General features: G+C 44.4%; 2 protein-coding genes across 13 annotated transcripts in view; one reads left to right on the top strand and one right to left on the bottom strand.

Annotated features, from left to right (window-relative positions):
- Positions 1-16965, top strand: part of ZNF18 (zinc finger protein 18) — a 33044-nt gene extending 16079 nt beyond the window's left edge. For 4 of the 6 annotated variants that reach the window (XM_051824478.2, XM_008270714.4, XM_008270711.4 and 1 more), the window contains 5 exons: positions 591-780; positions 1109-1200; positions 8593-8677; positions 9361-9471; positions 15737-16965. In XM_051824478.2, the coding sequence (XP_051680438.1) occupies positions 591-780; positions 1109-1200; positions 8593-8677; positions 9361-9471; positions 15737-16518 (1260 nt within the window). In that variant the 3' untranslated portion in view covers positions 16519-16965. The remainder of the gene's footprint in view (positions 1-590; positions 781-1108; positions 1201-8592; positions 8678-9360; positions 9472-15736) is intronic. The other 2 variants (XM_070061402.1, XM_008270713.4) reach the window with 1 other exon arrangement.
- DNAH9 (dynein axonemal heavy chain 9) overlaps positions 15848-23416 on the bottom strand; it is a 373954-nt gene continuing 366385 nt past the window's right edge. For all 7 annotated transcript variants that reach the window (XM_070061394.1, XM_070061395.1, XM_070061396.1 and 4 more), the window contains one exon: positions 15848-19417. In XM_070061394.1, coding sequence (XP_069917495.1) covers positions 19190-19417 — 228 coding nt within the window. In that variant the 3' untranslated portion in view covers positions 15848-19189. The remainder of the gene's footprint in view (positions 19418-23416) is intronic.

Raw genomic sequence — 23416 nt, 5'->3', positions numbered from 1 at the left:
AAGTTATCTAGAGACCCTCCAAGAGTTACCGCATAGCAAAAACTCAGGTGTGATTGAAAAGGCCTCAATATGAATTACAAAAACCCTTCTTTTACTCCTATCACTCAGGAGATTACAAGGGTTTTAGGTGCTCTGTGCCAGGAATAGGGAACAAAATCCAAGCTTGTGTGTACCACCTCTGCTTGTTCTTGTCTCTTCTATGATTCTAAGACTTTCTCTGATTCTCTGCACTTTTTAGTCATTGGGGGTTGAGGACACAATCTCCAATCCCATTCCATCCTTAGAGTAGAATGCTTAAGAAGTTCTTCAAAAGGTGCCTCATTTTCATTGATGGGGCCTGTCCAGTAGAAACACAGCATCAGAGATACGTTTTGAAGATCCCCCGGGTCTGGTTCAGGCCCCAGGTTTGGGTGTCTTTTGGATATTTCTTTCACTGATTACTGCTGGACTAGAAGTAAAAACTGGTGTTCTTTTTCTCTGCTCCATTGTTCCTAAAACCTATCCTAGGATCTGTTGTCGAAGGTTGAATTTGTATCTTTCAGAAATTCTGACTCTGGACCCTTCGGTAATTAGTGTTATGTGGTCCCTAGATCAGCATTCAAGTTCTGGGGCAGGAAATCTTATCAGAGAAGATGGAATCTCCAAGCTGCCAAGCAGGGGAAGTGGAGCCCCATCTCGAAGTGGGGCGTCAGGAGTTGGGCCTGCAGACATCACCCTCAGGGCCTGGGGAGCTGCTGGGCCACGTCGTGAAGGAGGAAGCTGACGCGGAGCCAGCATTAGGTGAGGGGCAGTTGTTCACGGTGGCTCGTGCTTCTGTCTTGGAGAAATTTCAGGGTTGTAGTTAGAAGGCCCAAGTGTAAGTTCAGATTGGGGTACCATGGGAAAGTTTAAAAATAGGACAGACCTACATGAACCATTCTGATTTGAAAGGCTTTATTTTAGACTGGAAGGTTGGAGGGAGTTGGACTTTGTTAGGGGGTAAACACAAGTCCTGGAATTTGGATGGGAGAACGGGCATCCCAGGGATTCAGACAGATTGTTAGGTGTGCCTTTAGGGGGTGATTAGGGGAGACATCTAGATTCTGAAAACTTCCTTTTCTCCCTATAGCTCTGGCTGCTTCCCACCTTCCTGCTCTCCCTGAGGAAAGGCTCATCAGAGACCAGGATTTCGGAGCCTCACTTCTCCCAACAGCACCTCAGGTGAGCTGCGTTCTCCTGCCTCTCTTACCCCTGACCCAGGCTTCAAGTGCCTGTTAGTAGTCAGGAGGACTTAAAGGGGACAGACTCTCAAAAGTGGAGTAGCGAGGAGGGCCGTGTAGAATGAGTGTCACCATTTCTGTCCAGTCAGATGTTTCCAAAAAAAGCACAAGTTTTGCTGTAAAGAGGCACATCTTCGGGGCGCCGGATTCTGTCCCGGTTGCCCCTCTTCCAGGCCAGCTCTCTGCTGTGGCCCGGGAGTGCAGTGGAGGATGGCCCAAGTGCTTGGGCCCTGCACCCCATGGGAGACCAGGAGAAGCACCTGGCTCCTGCCATCGGATCAGCGCGGTGCGCCGGCTGCAGCGCGCCGGCCGCAGCGGCCATTGGAGGGTGACCCAACGGCAAAGGAAGACCTTTCTCTCTGTCTCTCTCTCTCACTGTCCACTCTGCCTGTCAAGAAAATAAAGAAAGAAAAGAAAAAAAAGAGGCACATCTTCTCCTCATGCAAATATGGTTGTCTCCTTTTCTTATCTTTGAAGTATGTGAAGAAAAGATGATTTCATTTCCTTTTCTAGGCCACCCACAAAGGTGTCAGTTTGAGTGTGACAGGTTATAACTAATGTGGGACACGTGAATCTTTTCTTGCCCCACAACTTTGTGGAAGTATAAAGGACAAACAATTGCACATATTTAAAATGTACAGTTTGATAAGTTTTGACACACTACACCTGATGATTTTGTACCCATAATCAGGTTAATAAATATGTCCATTACACTCAAAAGTTTCTGTTTTACCACTTTTGTAATCCCTTCCCCTGTCCCTCATCAGTCCCCTCATCTCTACCATCTGGAGGCAGCTACTGATCTCCTTTGGGTCATCAAATATTATCTGTGTTTTCTAGTACTTTATATTAAATGATATGCCAAATGTAATTTTATTTTTGTTCTTCTGTATATAATAATTTAAAAATTATTGCGGGGGGAGAGATACAATGACCATCTCTGTCTGGTTCCTCCCCAAATGTCTACCATGGTCAAGGCTGGGCCAGGTCAAAACCAGGAGCCAGGAATTCAATCCAAGTCTCTCACATGAATGGCAGGAACCCAGCTACTGAGCAGTCACCTGTTGCCTCCCAGGGTGCACATTAGCAGGAAGCTGGAATTGGGAGCTTGAGCCAGGATTCAAACCCAGTTGCTCCTCTATGGGACACAGGCGTCTAAACCCATGTCTTACACATTAGGCCAGGCACTTACCCTACATCTCTAGAAGGTGGAATTCATTTTATCTTTGATTATTGTATTCAGTGTTTTCACTCTTTTCTCCAGAATATAGTTGTACTGTATGTATTAATACCCTCATCTGTGATTATCACCTCCATCAGTTCTGGGTCACTTTTGTTTGAATGATGTCTTCATAATGACATGCATTTTCCTGCTTCTTTGTATGCCTGGTGATCTTTGATTGGCTGTCACCCATGGTGAATTTTACCTTGATGGGGAAAGGATAATTTTGAATTTCTGTAAATGTTTTTTTTCTTAAGATTTATTTTATTTATTTGAAAGGCAGTTACAGAGAGATCGTCCATCTGCTAGTTCACTCTCCAAATGGCCACAATGACTTGGACGGGGCCAGGCAGAAACCAGGAGCCAGGAGCTTCATCCGGGTCTCCCATATGAGTGCAGGGGCCCAAGGACTTGGGTCATCTTTTGCTGCTTTCCCAGGAAAATTAGCAGGCAGCTGGATCAGAAGTGGAGCAGCTGGGGCTTGAACTGATGATGCCCATATGGGATGTTGGCATTTCAGGTTGCATTAATCCATTATGCTACAACACTGGTCCCTGTGAATGTTCTTGAGCCTTGTTGTGAAAGGTGGTTGCTATTTGGACACAATTTCTTTTACAGTAATCCCGTTTATCTCTAGGGAATCCATTTTTGGTCCCCTAGTGAATTCTAGAAACCATAGAGGGTACTAAATTCTATGTGTGTGTTTTGTTTTGTTTTGTTTTGTTTTTTTGCAGTTTATACATATATACTGATGCTGAGAATTTAATTTATAAATGAAGTGCAGCAAGAGGTCAGTGGTAACTCATAAAATAGAAAAATTCTAATGATGTATTATATAATCAAAGTTAGACAAATGTGGTTTCTGTCATCTCAGAATACCTCTCAGTGTCGTGCTTACCCTCCTTGTGATGCTGTGAGATGGTGCAGCTTACGTGATGAGATGACCTGAAATGACTAAGTGCTTATCACACACTATGACCATACCTTACCAGTGAGGTGCGACTGGAAAACTGTTCCTTCACAATTTTACAGATAGATTTGTACTTACAGTCTGTTTTCTCCTCTTACTAAATTGAGAACTTTCTGGTTTTCACTTCAAGGAAGCACTTTTGTGGCTTCTCTTACTACTGTTGCACATTGGGGCCATTATTAAGTACAGGAAAGCACCTGAACACAAGCACTGCACTACCAGCCCAGTGGCTCTGAATACCCAGTTACTAAATGACTAATGGGATACGCTGGACAAAGGAGGATTCACTTCCCAGTTGTAAGGGCTCAAGTTTTCATTATGTTACTCAGAATTGTGTGCAGTTTAAAACTCATGAGTTATCTTTCTCTGGATTTTAGTATTTTCAGACCACAGCTGACTGTAGGTAACGTGAAGCTGCAGATAAGGGAGGACGACTGTATAGCACCAGACGCCATTAGTCTAGGGCTCATTTTCCCCACCACTGATGCAGTAGCCCTCTGAGTGTTCTGCCTGAAGCCCCGTGGTGTACCAGGTTGACGTACAGTCTGCCTGGTGGAAATCTGAACACTTTTCAGCTCTGTGTGAACTCAGGGTATTGTTCCCTAACTCTTCAGGGTGGTTCCTTCCTGGATCTGAGAGGCAGACCTTTACAGTCTCCAGAACTCTTCTTTGTGCAGCTCCCTTCTCTCTCGTTCTCCGTGCTGCTAACTCTAACAGTCTTGGCTTCCACAGTCTCTGAGTTCCTGCTCAACTCAGGCCACCTGGCCCTACCTGGGCTGCCCCTTCCTATGCTGTGCCTGGATCCACATTGACTGCCTGTCCAACTGTAGAACTCACTTCATTTGTTATCCCACTTTTAGAGATCTCTGTTCTGGATAGTGTTCAATGTCTGAAAACAGTTGTTTCATATATTTTGTTCTCTTTTTAAGTTGTTTTCGGCAGGAAGACAAACTCACTTTCTGTTACTCCATTTTGGCTGTAGATAGAAATCTTTGAGATCAGTTATACTGATGATATAGTTATTGACTGTATACACTCAATTGAAATATCATTTAAACTTGAGGGAACTTTTCTTGGGACTTGCCTGGTAAGCTACTGTTGAGTGATGGTAAAAATGGAGAAGGCAGTCAGTGGTGGTAAATGCCATGCTCAGGCCATGTTTACCATCAGAGCTTCAGTTTTCCAGGCTAGAGATTTAGAAACTGGTATGTCAGCATCCCAGTTTACCCTGGAAGAAGGGGGATGGCAGTATGGCAGGGGTAGGGTGGAGGATACACCTTTACAATGGATGAGGGGCACCCTTCTTCCTGCCTTGAAGGCAACCAGAGAGTTGTTGATTGTGTAGAGAAAAAGAGTTGGGTATTCTGGAGGATTATTGTTGCTTCTATAGTTTGTAAAGTATATAATTTCTTAATATATTTAGCCCAGTACAGTGGGCAGATATCAACCATTACCTGTTCTAAATAACATCAAAAGATTAAAAATGTTCAACAGCACCATTTGTCATTGATGATTTTATAGGTATAGTGTGTGTGTCTGTGTGTTTTTGTGTAATTTCCCACATTTAGCTGATAACTAATTAACAACCACTCAGCTCAAACACATAAAAGTTAATCCCACCCAATCTCATTATTTCTCCCTCAAACTAACAGCAGTTATTTGCATCAGGAATACCTTCATATTCAATGGACTCCTTTGAAAATAAAGGGAATTTTAATAACTCCCTCTAATCTCTCTCTCTCCAAAAAAAAAATTAATTATTTAATTTATTTATTTTGAATTACAGAGAAGCAAGGGGAGAGAGAGAGAGAGAGAGAACGAGAGAGAACTTTCTTCTGCTAGTTCACTCCCCAGATAGCCACAACAGCCAGTACTGTGCCAGGCTGAAGCCAGGAGCCAAGAGCTTCATGTGGGGTCTCCCATGTGCCTGGCAAGGGCCTAAACGCTTGGGCCATCTGCTGCTGCTTTCCCCAAGCCATTAGCAAGGAGCTGGATCAGAGGTGGAGCAACCGGGACACGACCAGTGCCCATAAGAGGTCTGGTATCACTGGGGGTGGCTTTATCTGCTATTCCACAAAACTGGCTCTACAAATCTCTTTCTTAAGAGACTCATGAATAATGCTAGTATAATGAAATGATACCATCATCACCACACAGCCATACTTCATCATCAGAAACCGTGACCAAGTTTGGTATTCTCACCTAGCCTCACGTTCCTGTGTTCCCTAACTTAAAGGAAAGGAACGCAGTACTAATAACTGAAAATCAGTTGTGGTACTGCCTCATAAATCCAGAAGATGGTGCTGTTTCCACATGAAATAGTTATTTTCCCATCACACCCCACACTCTGCCTTTCTAGAATAGGAAGCGAGGGTTTTTTTTGCCTCTTATAAATAGGAAAAAAAAAAAAAAAAAAAAGGCAAGCTGGCTGCCATTGATGTCTTGCCTCTTAAATAGGGGTTTTTATTCGAACTGCTCCAGTTCTTGGCAGTTCCTTGAGTAAATTTGTGGCTTTAAGCTGGAGGTACCCTGTTCAGAGACTCCTAAAGCAGCTTTTCTAGTTTTGAATGAGCTGATTGTGACTCTTGGAGACTTTGGTGGCTGGATTCATTTTTGCCTTGTATTCTTCTTGGTAGCTGTTGTTCTGGTGCCCACAGAATAGGTCCTGTATCCAGCAAAACCAGCAGACAGTTGGATACTACTGAGTTTGGCGGTTGTTTCCTTTCCCTGCTGTCCGTCTTCTCTGTTCTGCCTGTGAAGACCAAGGGCGCCCATATTTAGCAGTGTTTGCTCAGGCTGATTGCCTCCAGGAGGTTGTCAAGCTAACCTCATTCACAGAGGATTAGCAAAATAAGCTGCTAGCAACCCATACTTCAGCATTTTTAAATGAAAATCCTTACTAAAATGTGGTTATATTTAATCATTGAATATACAGCTAAGTATATTGAGTTCACCTTTGACTTCGTGTCTTTTCCACCCTAAAAATTCGACCACTCCTTTCTTTTTTCCTTGCTTCATGCCTGCTAATTAAAGTTCTTTGTATGTCCTTTCTCCTGGAGCCAATTCCACTTCTCTCTGATGCTCTATGGAGCAGACTTGACTTAGGACTTAGAACGCCTTCCCTGAGTGGTATACTGTGCGTAATGGGAAGGGACTTCATAATTCCTGTGCTTATTGATGCTCCCTGAAGCCCGGCTGTTCATAACAGTGCATGGCTATCAACTTTGGGGTTCCTGAAGAAATCTGTTCATTCACTCTGGAAACCCCTGGAATGAGTCTTGGAGACTGCACATGACAGCTATAATTTATGTCATCTACTAAGGACTTATGTGCCAGGGGCTTTATTTCACTCTGACAACATATACTAAATGCTTCCTCTGTCATGGACAACTGTCCTGATAACTAGGAAAGTAAGTGGAGAGTATGACAAAGTCCTTTTATCATGGTGTTTATGTGCTAGTACAGGCAACACTTAATCAGATATTTGTGTGTATGTGTGGGAGATGTGCAGGTTTTTGTACATTAACACCCACATGTCTAATAACCTGCAATGAATGCTATGAATGAAAAGAACAGCGTGCTATGATGACAGGTAAACCTTGCATTATTTCTCTCAAATCCCCAGCAGTTTTTTTTAGTTTAGTACTATCAGTCATACAGCTAGATAGTGGCAAGGCTAAGCTTTAAGATGCAGTATATCTGACTCCAAAGAATGGGCAGATTACACAGCGCTGTGTAATCTGAGTTTCTAATGGAGGGGTCATCTTCATGGTGGCACGATTGAGAGCTGAATCCACAAAAGTAGACCCTTTGTGTCAGTGTATCTTCAGTTGGGATAACAGAATACCTGAGGCTGTGTCATCTATAAAGGAAGTTTTGTTTCAGCTCGCAGGTCCAAGAGTGGGTGTCAGCAGCAACTTGGCTTCTTGTGAGGGCCATGAGCTGCTTGTGGCGTAAGGAACGCACTGTTGTAGCACATTAATCCCTGCATGACAGTGGAGCTCCCAGCCCTCACTGCCTGCAAAAGGTCCCGCCGCCTCTCAGCTCTGTTACACTGGGGACCAAGGCTCAGTTCAGCTTTGGTGGGGGCAAACCACATTCAAACCATAGCATCCTAGCTGAATGATGGCATTCCCAATTTTGAGTTTCTGGTCCATAATTCCAGAAGAAAAGCAGCACTCTTTTTGGGGATAATGGAGGGGCACCTTGCTGTGCAGAACCTCTCAATTTCCTACCAACCAGTGAGAGAACTGATTCTGAGAACTAAGTGCAGAGCTGTCAGGAAACTGCAAGTGTGTGTGCCTGCAACATCTGTATGTGAATCCAGCAGTCTTACTTTGAGGGTGAGGTTTACAGTGCAGTTAACTTCATTGTTGATTTTCTCAACATTTTCACTGATTTGTACTGTGTTTCCAACATATTCCTTTAAAAAAAAAAAAAAAAAAGATTATTTATTTGAAAGAGTTTCACAGAGAGAGGAGAGGCAGAAAGAGAGTGAGGTCAGTCTTCCATCTGCTTGTTCATTCTCCAATTGGCTGCAACGGCTGGAGCTGCGCCGATCCGAAGCCAGGAGCTTCTTCCGGGTCTCCCACGCAGGTGCAGGGGTCCAAGCACTTGGGCCATCTTCCACTGCTTTCCCAGGCCATAGCAGAGAGCTGGACTGGAAGTGGAGCAGCCAGGACTTGAACTGATGCCCATGTGGGATGCTGGTGCTTCCAGCCAGGGTGTTAACACGCTACACCACAGTGCTGGCCCCCAACATATTCCTTTTTAAATTCTTTCTTTTCTTCCTTGAATTTCCAAGTGTGTGGTAGAGTTAGGGGAGGTGTGGGGGGGGCAGTATAGAAAAGGCTCCTGCTTTGTGTACGTTCTCTTCTCTTAAATATATGTAAGTTGAAAAAAAAAAAAAAAAAAAACAGAACTTAAAGCAAAAATATTTTCTAACCAGGGCAAGGAAAATTGACATGAAGACTGTCTTTTTGCCTTTGGCCTTCTTGTCTCTTGAATCACTCTTTTATGATTTCCTAAGTCTTCTGATGACCAAATTCTTGTGGCACATGACTGTCTTGTCATCTTTGCTGTAGGCTGAGAAGGCAGTTTCCCAAGCCTTCACTGGAGTCATAGTATTATATTTTTTACAGGAGCAGTGGAGACATCTGGATTCCACTCAGAAGGAGCAATACTGGGATCTCATGCTGGAGACCTATGGGAAGATGGTCTCAGGAGGTGAGGGCACGGTTGGCCTGGTAGAAAGAGATGGAAAGACTGGAGAACTGTTGGGCATTTTCTGTGCACTCTCGAGGGATTTGCTCAACTTCCAGTCCTCTGGGGAGAAGAAGGTACTAGGGATGTTTTGGGAGCTGGGGCAATTTGGAGATAGAAGAGTTACAGTAAGAACTTCCTTGTACTGGAAGTATGTTGTGTGCCAGGAACCATGATGGGTGTGATGCGTATGGTGATCCCCTTCCTCTGTGAAATGGGTGATGGTGTTACGGCGTTGTTGTTTTAAAGATGGTGAAGTGAATGTCAGATCCAAGTACTTGCTCACTGTTACATAGCCCGTAAATGCCGAATCAAGATGGAAGTCAGTTGTGGCTTGACTCTGAGTCCATGCTCTTTTCTATTAAATCACACTGCCTAAAACAACCATTGTAGGGTTTCTATCATGTTCCTTGCACCAGCTTTCCAGATAGTCTGCAGGTCCTCTGAGGACCTATCCAGTCTCTCATTTTGTGGGCTTCATCGCATGTGAGTCATCTTGTGAGTACTGTGTCTTATAAGCCCCTTGCGCCACCACCATGTGGAGCCTTCATACGTGTTTCATGCTTAGTGTGCTCCTTCGAAAGACATAACTTGAGCTCCCAGTCTTGCCCATTCATCCAGGTCTGCATACTTACTTCTTCCCGCAGCAGGCACTTCCAGTTCGAAACCTGACCTGACTAATTCAGCAGAGTACGGGGAAGAGCTAGCGGGGCTGCACCTTCATGTGAGTGAGAAGATCCCGAGACCTGCCTGCGTGGGTGAGTCCCTGGTCCAGGCCATTGCTGAGCTGCTGTCCTTAAGTGCGTGGTGCTGGGGGAGGTGTTAGGACTTTGGTTTCCACTACATTTGTTGTAACTAGCCACAGTCTCATTGGTCCAGTTTGAATACTGAGGTTGGGTCTCTTTGTCTCTGGCTATAGGGCTGTTGCCACGTGTACTTAACCATGAGGACCACACATCGGATTTCCTCTCTAGTTGTATCTGTCAAGATAGCGTTCCTTCTCTGAGAGAATTAGGATTTGTGCAGATTGAGACAATAGATGTAGGCAGAATTTCATTTAAAAAAGAATATATAGCAGCCACTTTTACCATTCCTAGAAGGACAGTTCTCAGTAACTAAACTTCCCTAACTATGGTAATAGTGAACAGTTACTAACATATCCTCAGCAAAACACAGTAAAACAAACAGAAGAGACATGTTTTAGTTCATCTTTATGCACCTAACTCTTACTAAAAAGCAGCATAACATATACATCATAAAAATCATATATTTTAAGACTGGAGAGGGAAAAATATGAACTTGTTGTATTGTAAAATGGCAATCACTCATTGTTTTCTACATGCTTTGTAAATGATTATAGTGTGTAAGATTTAGCTGTCAAACCTTCGCATACGTGTGCACATCCCCCCCCCCCCCCCCTTATAGATGCAATGAATCCCAGAACTTTGGAGGAATGGCAGTTGTGTGATAAACCATTCTTTCTTCCCAGTGGGATGTAATTAACTATTTTTCCTTTGTTGATAGACCATGCAGAGAACATGCAGCAACTGAGATGTACGATTTTAACTGTAAATAATATATTTATTGTTAGACTATTTCAGAAGGATGGCTTTGGAGCAGTATTTTTCAAACTGCAATTTATGACCAAGTAGTAAGATTTTTTTGGATAGATTTAATTTTTAGAGCAGTTTTAAGTTCATAGCAAGATTGAGCAGAATGTACAGCTTTCCCATATGTCTCATGCAGTAGGATTTTATTAGAGATATATAGCTCACTCTGTATTCCCACTCATTCTGGTTTTTGTTTGCTTTTCCCTGTTCTTTCATCTCACCTGCTTGGCATGGCCCCATTAGATCCCACCTTGAACCATACTGTCCAAGTCTACAAAGCTTGCCTGCCTTGTTAGGCAAAAAATCCAACTGCGGGTTCTTCGAGAAAGGGGCATGTGGAAGGAGATTTGGGAAGATGAATACGGTAGCAGTGTGCAGGAAGGGTGGGAAGGGAACGCTGGCAGGAGGGGAGCCTGCAGAAGTCGCAAAAGGCAGTTCTGAAAGGTACGATAATCAGCCAGTCTTCCAGATGTGGACTGACAGCAAGGAAAGAAGTCACAGGAGAGAGTGTATGAGTTTCTGCTGTTTGGTTTGACCACATGGGAGAACAGCTGGTGTTTAACGTAGGCCTGCAGGAGTAAGTCACAAAGTCACACGCTGATGCTTCTAATCAAAATCCCAAGGAATTAAAAACATTATTTAGAAAAATGATTCTTGGTAAGTTATCTGGAATAATACAATAGGCAAGAAGAGTAAAAAGAAAGTTTTGAAAGGAGAATGTTTTATGAGTGTTAGATCTATAAATATTAAGAATTTGTTATGTTATAAAAGGCAGATCACTAAAGTAGTGTGGTATTGATATAAAAACTGATGCACGGATCAGGGGAACAGAAAAGGGAGCCTAGGTAGAGATGCTGGTCCATATGGGAATTGAACACGACGGAAAAGGCAGCAATATCAAAGCACAGGGTCAGGGAAAAGTCTCTTTGGGAAGAGGCAATGGTTTAGATTTTATGTCTGTTATATACCAGAGTAACTGGGAATAGGTTGAAAAAGGATTTACTGTGAAAATAAAATAAACTTGAAAACAAAGAGAGTGTATGTTGTAATGATGTCTAGATATGGCAGAATTCGGAAGTATTGAAGCAATGGAAGAATCATTAAGAAAGGTATGCTAGCTCACTAGGCACTGGGTCTTGCAAGGTTGTTGATGAAGTCTCGCTTTTGCTGCACTTTCTCAGTCTGTCTTTCGAGTGGATGGATGAGGCTGTTTCTCAAAATTTGTGGGTTTGACTGGAGTTCCTGTGCCTGGGTGCAGTCAGGGCTCTGACAGAGGGGAAGAACTGTCCTAACTGATTTCGGGTGGCCTGCTCTGTCCACGTGCCTCGGCTCACCACAGGAGCTGCAGAAAAGCTGGAGAGTGTTATTTGAAGGACAGTGGAGGTGGCAAAGAAATGGAAAAGAAAAAGCAGGTACTGCAGCAACCAGGCAACCTCATGCATGAGCCAAGCTCTCTGCTATGGTCTGGGATAGCAGTAGAAGATGGCCCCTGTACCCACATGTGGGAGACCCGGAAGAAGCTCCTGGCTTCAGATCAGCACAGCTCCAGCCGTTGTGGCCATCCAGGGAGTGAACCAGCAGGTGGAAGACCTCTCTCTCTCTCTCTCTCTCTCTCTCTCTCTGTAACTGTGTCTTTCAAATAAATAAAATAAATCTTTTTTTTAAAAAAAAAGAATCATTAAAAAGGAAATTAACAGATGAATGAATTTTAAAAAAGACACAAAAACTTTCCTGTGTAAGATAACCCCAAACAAAATTATGTAACCAAATTGACAATTTTTCATGAAGATGACATATGAATTATTTTTAATATAGAAGTAATTAAAGCAAGTTGGTAAGAAAAATTACTTTCCCAATAAAATAGTGATGGCAGTCTTGGAATGTGAAAAATACCTCCTAAATGTGAAAAAAAGTTCATCTTCTCATAACTAAGGAGTTAAAGTTTAAAATAATGAAAAACCATTTTTCATTAATGTAAATAGCACATATTTTTAAAATATTCAATACTTAAGTAAATATTGAATTTTGCCTCCCCTTCTGCCCAGTTTTTCCCACCAAGAGTCATTCTGGATATCAGGTTACAAGTAGATGTCAAGAGCCTTAATATGCTATGCATGCCCACTGCCATGGTAATTCCACCTTCAAGGAGCTCCATTAAGGTATTGATCAGAAATGCTGGAGCCAGGCCTCTGGCCAAGTGGTTTAGGACACTGCTTAGAATATCCTGTATCGGCATGCCTAGGTTTAAGTCCTGGCCCTACTCCCGATTCCAGCTCCCTGCTCACATGCACCCTGGAAGACAGCAGGTGATGACTTAAGTATTTGGGTCCCTTCCACTCATGTGGGAGACCCAGATTGAGTTCCCAGCTCCTGGCTTCAGCCTGGCCCAGCCTTAGATGTTGTGGGCATCTGGGGAGTGAACCAGCAGATGGGAGATCTCTGTGTGAGTATGTGTGACTGTCTTTGTCTTTGCCTTTCAAATAAAATAAATAAAAAAATTTTTAAAGATTTTATTCATTTATTTGAGAGGTAGAGTTAGACAATGAGAGGGAGAAACAGAGAGAAAGGTCTTTCTTCCGTTGGTTCACTCCCCAGATGGCCACAACAGACAGAGCTACGCTGATCAGAAGCCAGGAGCCAGGAGCTTCTTCCTGGTCTCCCATGTGGGTGCAGGGGCCCAAGCACTTGGGCCATCTTCTGCAGCTTTCCCAGGCCACAGCAGAGAGCTGGATTGCAAGAGGGGCCAGCACCCATATGGGATGCTGGCACCGCAGGTGGAGGATTAACCTACTGTGCCACACTGCTGACCCCCAAATAAATAAAATTTAAAACTAAGAAATGTGGGGGCTGGGCTGTGGTGTAGCGGTTAAAGCCACCACCTGCAGTGCCGGTATCCCATATGGGCGCCAGTTCAAGTCCTGGCTGCTCCACTTCCAATCCAGCTCTCTGCCGTGCCCTGGGAAAGCAATAGAAGATGACCCAAGTCCTTGGACCCCTGCCACCTGCGTGGGAGACCAGAAGAAGCTCTTGGTTCCTGGCTTCAGATCGGCACAGCTCAATAAATCTTTTAAAAAGTGGACAAGAACTTACTAAGAAAATTATTAACTTTTTTATTTTAGAGATTTATTTCATTTGTATGAAAGTTAGAGTTAGGGGCCGGCGCCGTGGCACACTGGGTTAATCCTCTGCCTGCAGCGCCGGCATCCCATATGGGTACCTGGTTCTAATCCCGGTTGCTTCTCTTCCAGTCCAGCTCTGTGCTGTGGCCCGGGAATGCAGTGGAGCATGGCCCTAGTGCTTGGGCCCCTGCACCCGCATGGGGAAACCAGAAAGAAGCACCTGGCTCCTGGCTTCAGATCAGTGCAGCACCGGCCGTAGCGGCCATTTGGGGAGTGAACCAATGGAAGGAAGACCTTTCTCTCTGTCTCTCTCTCACTGTAACTCTACCTGTCAAATAATTTTAAAAAATTTAAAAAAAAGAAAATTAGAGTTAGAAAAAGGGATATATATAGAGAAAGATCTAGTAGGAAAATTCTCTTTTTTTGAAGATTTATTTATTTATTTATTTATTTGAAATGCAGAGTTACAGAGAGGCAGAGAGAGAGAGATGTCTTCCATCCACTGGTCCATTCCCCAGGTTGGCTGCAATGGCTGGAGCTGTGCCAATCTGAATCCAGGAGGCAGGAGCTTCTTCCAGGTCTCCCATGTGGGTGCAGGGGCCCAAGGACTTAGGCCATCTTCTACTGCTTTCCCAGGCCACAGCAGAGAGCTGGATCAGAAGTAGAGTAGCCGGGTCTCCAACTGGTGCCCATATGGGATGCCAGCACTGCAGGCAATGGCTTTACTCGCTACACCACAGCACCGGCTCATGAAAATTCTTAAATAAATCGTATTTATGATGACATCTCTGTGATGGGTCATTACTTAATTCTTTTTTTTTTTTAAAAAAAGATTTTATTTATTTGAAAGGCAGAGTTTCAGAGAGAGAGGGAGAGACAGAGAGAAAGGTCTTCCATCCACTGGTTCACTCCCCAAATGGCTACAACAGCCAGAGCTGAGCCGATCTGCAGCCAGCAGCCAGCCAGCAGCCACCAGCAGCTTCTTCTGGGTCTCCCATGCTGGTGCAGGGGCCCAAGGACTTGGGCCATCTTCCACTGCCTTGGCAGGCCATAAGCAGAGAAATGGATTGGAAGAGGAACAGCTAGGACACGAACTGTTGCCCATATGGGATGCTGGTGCTGCAGATGAAAGCTTAGCCCACTGCGCCACAGCTGCCGGCCCATTACTTAACCCCCCCCCCCTTTTTTTTTTTAAGATTTATTTTGTTTTTTTTGAAAGAGTTATGGAGAGGTAGAGACAGAGAAAGGTCTTCCTTCTGTTGGTTCACTCCCCGAGTGGCCACAATGGCTGGTGCTGGGCCAATCCAAAGCCAGGAGCCAGGGGCTTCTTTCTGGTTTCCCATAAGTGTGCAGGAGCCCAAGGACTTGGGCTGTCATCTACTGCTTTCCCAGGGGCATTAACACAGAGCTGGATCAGAAGTAGAGCAGCCAGGACATGAACTGGTGCCCATATGGGATAGCAACACTGTAGCCTAGGGTTTTAACCTGCTGTGCCGCAGCGCTGGTCCCACTGCTTAACTTTTTAAAACTATATTTGTAAAGGCTTTAAAGACAAGAGGCAGTGCTGTTGCTAATGCAGTGGGCTATGCTCCAAGGCTTTGAATTAAGAACTTCAGGTGTAGTTTTCTAGCAGATACCTAAATCTCTGGCAGATAATTGGAAAGATATTAATACATGGAAGAAGGAAAATAGTTTTAGAGTTACAGGAATAAAGTAATCCATAAAAGTTAAAAATAAATCTTACCACCAAACCACCAAAATAAAAAATGTTTATTATGTGCATCATTAACTAGTTATAACCAAAAATCTAAGTTACGATGAGAAAAATGAAGTTTTAACTGCTTAAGTGGGCTAATAAAAACACATGTAAGTGTTGGATGCAAGCATAGGCAAACAATTCACTTTTTTTTTTTTTTTAAGATTTAGTTATTTATTTGAGAGGCAGAGTTACAGAGAGGCAGAGAGAGAGAGAGAGAGAGAGAGCAGTCTTCCATCTGCAGGTTCACTCCCCAAATGGCCACAAAGGCCAGAGCTGGGCTAATGAGAGCCAGGAGCCTCCCCTGGGTCTCCCACACGGGTGCAGGGGCCCAAGGACGTGGGCTGTCTCCCACTGCTTTCCCAGGCCACGAGTGTAGTGAGTCCTGGTGGTGCAGGCCGAACGAAGGTCTTCACTTGCTGATGCCCTCTTGGTTAGAAGAGTACATGTCCTTTGATGACCCTTCCTTTGACATGAGTTTGAAAACAAGGCAAAACATTCATTGAGCTGTTTCAAATCTTCTTTCTTCTTTCAACAGGTAGACAAGAGAATGACAAAGAGAACCTGAACTTGGAAAATCACAGGGACCAGGAGCCTCTGGCAGGCTCCCGCCAAGCCTCAGGAGAGGCTGCTCCTCAGGCTTCTCTGAGAGGCATGTTCGGCGACGAGGAGCCGGGACGTTTCGGACAGAGAGAGACTCTCCCTGAGGCCCTGGAAAGCCTGCAGGCTGAGGGGGCGGGAGGACAGCTCTCTTCTCAGGAAAGGGATTCTGGGAAACAACTAGGCCAGCACTTGCCTCATCCTCCTCCAGAACTGTCCGCCATGTGGCTTGAGGAGAAGAGAGAGGCCTTTCCGAAGGCACAGCCAAGAGCTCCCATGGCCCAGAAACTCCCCACCTGCAGGGAGTGTGGGAAAACCTTCTACAGGAATTCTCAGCTGGTGTTTCACCAAAGGACTCACACCGGAGAGACATACTTTCAGTGCCCCATCTGCAAAAAGGCCTTTCTGCGGAGTTCCGACTTTGTGAAACATCAGAGGACCCACACCGGGGAGAAGCCCTGTAAATGCGATTACTGCGGGAAGGGCTTCAGTGACTTCTCAGGGCTGCGCCACCATGAGAAAATCCACACGGGAGAGAAACCCTATAAATGTCCCATCTGCGAGAAAAGTTTTATTCAGAGATCAAACTTTAATAGGCATCAGAGGGTTCACACAGGGGAGAAACCTTATAAATGTTCCCACTGCGGGAAAAGTTTCAGCTGGAGCTCAAGCCTGGACAAACATCAAAGGTCCCACTTAGGAAAGAAGCCCTTGCAGTAGCTGACTCTCCACGCCATTTCTGGGTCTGTTCCGTCGGGAAGAACCGCATCTCGGAGAGGGTGGTCCTCCTGTTCTCTCCTCCTGCGTTGGAGGAGAGGGAGCCCAGATACGGTTCTGGCCTCTGGATTGGATTTCATGATGCTTCTGTATCGGGATGAAGAATAGTCTTCATGTTTCATCTGATCTCTTCCTCTTGGGAAATACGTCTTAATTGGAGATGAGTTTTAGAAGCGCTATCTGGGAACAGTTTAGAGTAGCTACAGTCAGTGCTTATGGGAAGAGCCTGCGATCCGCCCTAGAACTGGGGCTCTAGAGCAGGTCTCCTGTTACAGAATGGGAAGCACAGGGGGTCAGTGAGCTCATGTGTGTTCTTCGTCATACGGGTGAAAATTAACTTCCAAGTGTCCCTTGTTTGAAATAAACTGACTGGAGTCATTCCCTATCTTAGTTGTGTCTGGAATGTTCATGTATGTTGATTCATTCAAAGCACACTTTTTTCCTAGAGGACTCTAGTTCAAGTCCCAGGTACTCCACTTCCCATCCAGCTGCCTGCTGATGCACCTGGGGAAGCAATGGAAGATGGTCCAATTATCTGGGCCACTGCCTTCCACATGGGAGACCTGGATGGAGTTCTAGGCTCCTGGCTTCAGCCTGGGCCACTGAGGCCATTTGGGTAGTGAACCATGGCATGGAAGATGTGTCTTCTGTCTTTTTCTGTCTCCTGTTTCCCTCTCTCCATCTCTCTGTTTTTTATTTTTCCTTTGAAATAAGTAAATCTTTAAAAAAAAAAAGTTATGCATCAGGACAGTAATAAAGAAGTGCCAACCCAATGCCAGAGGGTAAGAGTGCGGCCAGTGCTGGGCACACTTTTATCTCAGGTTAAGTTTGATAGCCTCTTTGAGCTTAGTTCTCCCTTGATTGCATGCCTCAGGCTGTACCTCTGTTTCTGGCATACCATTTGGGTGTCATTTTTGCCAAAATGATCCTTATCTCATTTTTTAGGTGTTCGAGGAAGAAGTAAGTACTATTGATGTAGTTTTTAATGCTGTCCAAAAGTTTACTAATAAGTGTATCTGTTCTGTCCATTTGTCTTTGTCTTCAAAAACTACTGCCTCGAAGTGTCCCGCTCTTGTGTATTTGGAACTTCTACCTTCTGCCATGTTGGTCTTGCTGGGTCTTAGTGTACTGTTCTGGGTGAGGGTCGGGCAGGATGGTGCCAATGGAAAGTGCAGAGCCTGGTTCTCTGAAGGCAGAGAAACCAACAGGCAGGGAAGTGTAAGACGTTGGCAAAGAGTGGGAAGTACATCTGCTGAGGGGAGAGGAGGTGCAAAACCCAAGTCGGAATTCCTGAATACCGGGAGAAATTTGTTAATTCCCTTAAAGCATGGAGATGGGAAATAAGGCTCCACTTAAAGGGATGTAGGAACCATAGAGAAGAAAGCAGGAAAACTGTGGAGGAATTGGTGCTGGGTTCTGTAGAACTGGTGTTTTATATTGGGTTCTCAAAGTGTGGCTTCCAGATCAGCAGCGGCAGTTAAAGTTACTGAATCAGAAATGCTGTAGGGTGGGGCCCAGCAATTTTGTTTTAACAAGCCCTGCAGTGGGTTTAAGAACCACTCTGCTACACAGTGGTTAATAGTAACAGTACTAACCAATTTCTGCAACGATATAACGGAATAATGATCCCAGAAGGAAGACTGGGCCCTCCCAGACTTTTTCCAAGCAAGGCACCTCCCAGAGCTCCTTAAACTCACCCACACTGTGGGACTCTTTGGGCTTCCGGTGACAATTTGTTCCACAGAAGAAAACCTGAAAAGCCTCTCGGTTACAAAGCTTTAGGAGAAGGGTTTCTTCTGAGACCCTCCTAGATATCGGAAGAATGACGGGGATGCAGGCACACAACCTGCCTTGCTTGTTCAATTATATTCTCAGCAGATAGGAGGTGTCAAAATGTATTGAGTAGATTCGTGAATCAATGAAGGATAGATAGCACATGTATGCTTCCCTTACCCTCCACAAGGCCAATTGCTTGTTTTTGTGTCTTTATCGCAATGGAGCCACACCCATTCGTTGATGTATTATCTGCAGTTGCTTTTGGGGCCACAGGCCAGAGATGAGTAGTTGAAACAAAAGTGAGCATTGCCTACGAAGCCTAAAATAACTACTGTCTGGTTGTTGACGGAAAAGTCTGGGGGTACCCCTGGTCCATGGTTGTTTCTCTCAAACTCTCATGTGCATACCAATTGCCCAGTTTGTTAAGGGGAAAATTCTGATTCATGGATGCTCCCAGCGTCTCTGGCCCGAGGACTGAACAGGGGCAGCTGGGAGCCGGAGCCCTGAGGCTGTGCTGTGTCACGAGGTCTGGGCTCACGTGTCTGTGGCTTGCTTCTCTTGGCCTTTCCATGTTCATTTGTATCTCTGCAACTCTCAAGGCCTGAGCCAGACACAACTGAAGGATAAATCACTTTATTAGGAAACGTTCAGGACTACAAAACTCTCCTCCCCTAATTTGTGGGTCCACAAAGTCGGTCTCAGTTTTCCTCTTCAAGTTCCCTACAGAAATTCTACAGAAGTGTGAGTGCTCATGACTTCTTGTTTTTCTTACTAGTTTCTGCCAGTCTGTGGTCAGGCCTCACCCACCTGTCTCTGGGGGCTTCCAGTCTGCAGAAAGCTAAATCTGGAGAAGCAAGGCCACACCAGCCAGAACCCACTTGGATGGATTTTCCTTTGTCTTCAGGTTGAACGTCCACACGTAGGTGGGTCCCCGCTGACTCGTCTTGTATACAGGGCAGGGGTAGATGCTGCGGGATTCCTGCTTATCTGCAGGAATGGCTTTGATGAACATCACAGGCATGGGGGGCGTTAGGTCTTTCAGCTTTGCCTCCGTGATGATCCCAGCCTGAAGACAAGAAAGGGAGAAGAGGCATCTTAGATCAGACCCAGACCCCAGCCAGCCCCCCTCTCCTGTGGGAATATCCAAGGGCTGAGATACCCGGGTGACCTGGCTGCCTTTCTGTCCTCCCCTTCCAGGTTTTCTCAAGCACCCACAATGACATGCATCTGACGCTTGGAGAACACATTTCTGTTATGTTCAGCCTAAATCACTTCTCGACGTAGCGTTCCCAAAGCTATTATTTCTCACAGGTCAATCCCTTTGGAACTTGTCTGTCTCCTAGTTTTGTTGTCCATTCATTCATAAGCAGATTGTAACTATTCGGCCGATCTCATGTTAGGAGGTATGGCGTCTGACGATGGGTAAGACACGTTTTCTGCCAGCAAATGCTGTGGATTTGAAGGCTTTGGTCATGTACTGTTTCTGCCTCTTTCCATAAGGAACCTCATTCACCCTCTAGAGAATCTGGACTTTGCGAAGAGAGAGCTACATTCCATCTTTACTCTCGTATTGGGAACAGGCCGGTCTTTAACATGCTACATGAGCGTCGCTGCGGTTTTCTGAGATGTCTGAGCAGAGCTGTCTATGGGGGCCATTCCTACTACTCCTGAGAGGTTCTCATGAACAAAACAAGTTTGAGACATGAGTGCTTACTAACCCTGGACTTGAAGCTTTGCAGTGTACACTAGCACACTGAAGACACACTGACGATGAGAAGTTCTCTTTAAGAAAACAGCTTAACTTTTCTAACCTGCTGTTTCCCAAACTTTGACTGTCAGGCCTGCTTTCTTTGCAGCCTATTGATTTCCTGCGACATCATTGTTTTATGGAACGTGCTTTTTGGGAAATACTGGCCCATAGTGAGTCACAGATTTCTTGCCTGAGCATAATGTGACTCTGAGTCCCTTATGCTATGGGCAGCTTGCTTTATTTTCATGATTTTTTTTTTAATTTATAGAGAAGGATTTCCCTTGTTAGTTCTTTTGGAGGCTGATATGAGGCATGGTGAGTAACAGAACTAAGATAAACCGTGGGAATCCTCCCCACTAAAGAAGTGTTGATGGCAGGGAATGGGAGAGTTAGAGCCCTTTTCCCCACAAATACCATAAATCCAACCATTTTTAAAATGTGTAATTCAGTGGCTTGAAGTATATTATAAAGTCTGGCAATCATAACCACTGTCTTTTTATTTTAGATTTTTAAAAAATTTATTTGTTTGAAAGGCAGAGGCAGAGAGAGAGAGAGAGATCCTCCATCCACTGGTTCACTCCCCAAATGTGATGCCAGGAGCCAGGAGCTTCTTCTGGGTCTCCCATGTGGGTGCAGGGGCCCATGCACTTGGGCCATCTTCTACTGCTTTCCCAGGCCACAGCAGAGAGCTGGATTGGAAGTAGAGCAGCCAAGACTCAAACCAGCACCCCTATGGGATGCCGGCACTGCAGGCGGTGGCTTTACCTGCTGTGCCACAGAGCTGACCCTGTAACCACCGTCTTGATTCCAGAACATTTTCATCCCTCCAAAAAGAAACTTTGTAACTGTCACTCAATTTTAGCAGTGAGGTATTTGTAGCCAGTTATTCTGGTTGTGTTGTTTCTTCCTTCAATCCTGTTGGTTTTTATTTCATGTAGTTTCACAGCTTTTTTCTTGGTTGCATCTATGTTTATACCTATTATATGCTCTTGATGGATCTTTTTAATCATGTCTTTTAAAGAAGAAAGAAATTATGTACTTATTGGAAATGTGAGAATTATACAGAGAGACAGATCTTCCATCTGTTTTTTCACTCCCTAGAAGACTGCAACAGGTAGGGCTGGACAAGGCTGAAGCCAGGAGCCAGGAACTCCATCCAGGTCTCCAATGTGGGTGGCAGGAAATCGAGTACTTGGGCCACCGTCCACTGCTTCCCAGGAGCATTAGCAGGGAGCTGCGTCAGAAGCGCAGTGGCTGGGCCTCTAACAGGCACTCTGATATGTAGGCCTCTGAAGAGTGCTTAACCTGCTGTAGCACAGTGACTGCCCCAGCATGGCCTTCTTTGTCTACGATTTCTCTCTCATTTTTTTTTCTCCAATGGCAATTTTTGTTTTACAGGGTCTGCTTTGTCTGAGATTAAATGTAGCTCCTCAGCGCTCCTTTGATTACTGTTTGTAAGATGATGTCTTTTCCCGTCTGCATTCTTTTGTTCTGCTGGTGTTCTAGAAGCCTCGAATGTCTCTTGTAGAGCCGTAGTTGGATCATGGCGGGTTCTTTTTTGTTTGTTTTATAAAATCGATTCTGTTGATCTCTGCCTTCTAATTATAGAGCATAATTCATTTACATTTAACTTATTGGTGATAAGGTAGGACTTACACGTGCAACTTTGTTTTCTGTACATCTGTGCCCTTTGTTCCTCTAGTCCCTGATTACGGTCTCACATGTGTGCTATATTCTAGTGTACCATTGCATTCCCTTGTTTTACTGTATTTTTAAAATTATCTTCTTAGTAGTTGCCCTGAAAATTACAATGAACACTGTAATATATAGCAATATACTTGGTTAATTCTAACTTACTTCTAAGAATACTGAAAACTTCATTCCTATATTGTTACATTCCCTCCCTCTCCTTTGTGCTGTTTTTGTCATTCAAATGACATTGTTATACATTTTATGCCCATCAACACAGATTTATAATTATTGCTTTATGCAGTTGTCCTTTAAGTCAGGAGAAAAACAGAAGTTACCAGCAAAAAAAAATGCATTTATACCATCTTTATATTTACATATGGAATTCCCTTTCCTAAGCCTCTTATTTCTTCATGTGGGGTTTAAGTTACTGTTTAGTGTTCTTAGGGCTGGTTTGCTAGAGATAGATTCTCTTCCACTTTCTCTCTGAAATCTGGGGATGTCTTAACTTACTTCTGAAAGATAGTTTTGCTGGATATAGAATTCTTGGATCACAGTCTTTCTCTCTTAGCACCTGACTGTGTCATCCCACCACCTCTGGTCTTCATGGATTCTGAGAGAAATTGCCCCTTCTTATTCTCATTGAAGACCCCCTGCCTTGACAGTGACGAGTCACTTCCCTGTTGCCTGTATTAGTTTGATTATAATACATCTAGAAATGCATCTCTGAGTTTATTATACTTGGATTATTTTTTTAGCTCTTTGGATGTAGATGAATGTTTTTATTCAAATTGAGAAAGTTTGGGGCTGGTATTTCTCCCAGTGGTCTCTCGGGCTCTTCCTGTCTCCTCTCCTTTTGAAGCCCCCGCTGTGTGTACATTGCTGTGATGGCGGGTGCCCCTCAAGTCTGAGTTTTCATCATCTGGTTCTTCCACTGGATAATCTAAATGGCCTATTTCCACGTTTTCTGATTTTTCTGCTTCTTCATATATGCAGTTGAATTCCTCTATTGCTTTTCATTTCAGATACTGTACTTTTCAACTTCAGAGTTTCTTTGATTTTTTTTGATAGCTATAATTCCTGCGACTATATTATGTTTGGTGAGATGCTGTTCATAAAATTTCCTCCAGTTATTGCTACATGGCTTCCTTTAGTTCTTAAAGGCCTTGTCTGGCAAGTCTACCACTTGGGCTTCCTCAGGGATGGTTTCTTTCAATGATTCGTTCCCTTGTGTATGAGTCATTTCTCTTCATTCCTTTGTACATCTTATATTTTTTGTTGAAAACTGTCTTTAAAGATTTATTTTGTTTGAAAAATCAGAATTCAGAGAGAGAGACAGACCGAGAGAGAGAGAGAGAGATCTTCCATCCACTGGTTCACTCCACAAATAGCCGCAATGGCCAGGGCTGGGCAAGGCTGAAGCCAGGAGCTTCATTTGGGTCTCCCACGTGGATGCAGGGACCCAAGGACTTGGGCCATCTGCTGCTGCTTTCTCAGGGGCATTCGCAGGGAGCTGGGTTGGATGTGGAGCAGCTGAGACTCAAACTGGCACCCATATATGGGATGCTGGCACTGCACTCGGCAGCTTAACCCTCTCTGCCATAGCGCTGGATCCAAAAACTGCAA

The sequence above is a fragment of the Oryctolagus cuniculus genome, chromosome 17, assembly GCF_964237555.1.
Source record: "Oryctolagus cuniculus chromosome 17, mOryCun1.1, whole genome shotgun sequence".
NCBI classification, from domain to species: domain Eukaryota; kingdom Metazoa; phylum Chordata; class Mammalia; order Lagomorpha; family Leporidae; genus Oryctolagus; species Oryctolagus cuniculus.
Note: the sequence above shows the minus strand (reverse complement) of the source record. Positions and strands in the feature narration are given on the sequence as shown.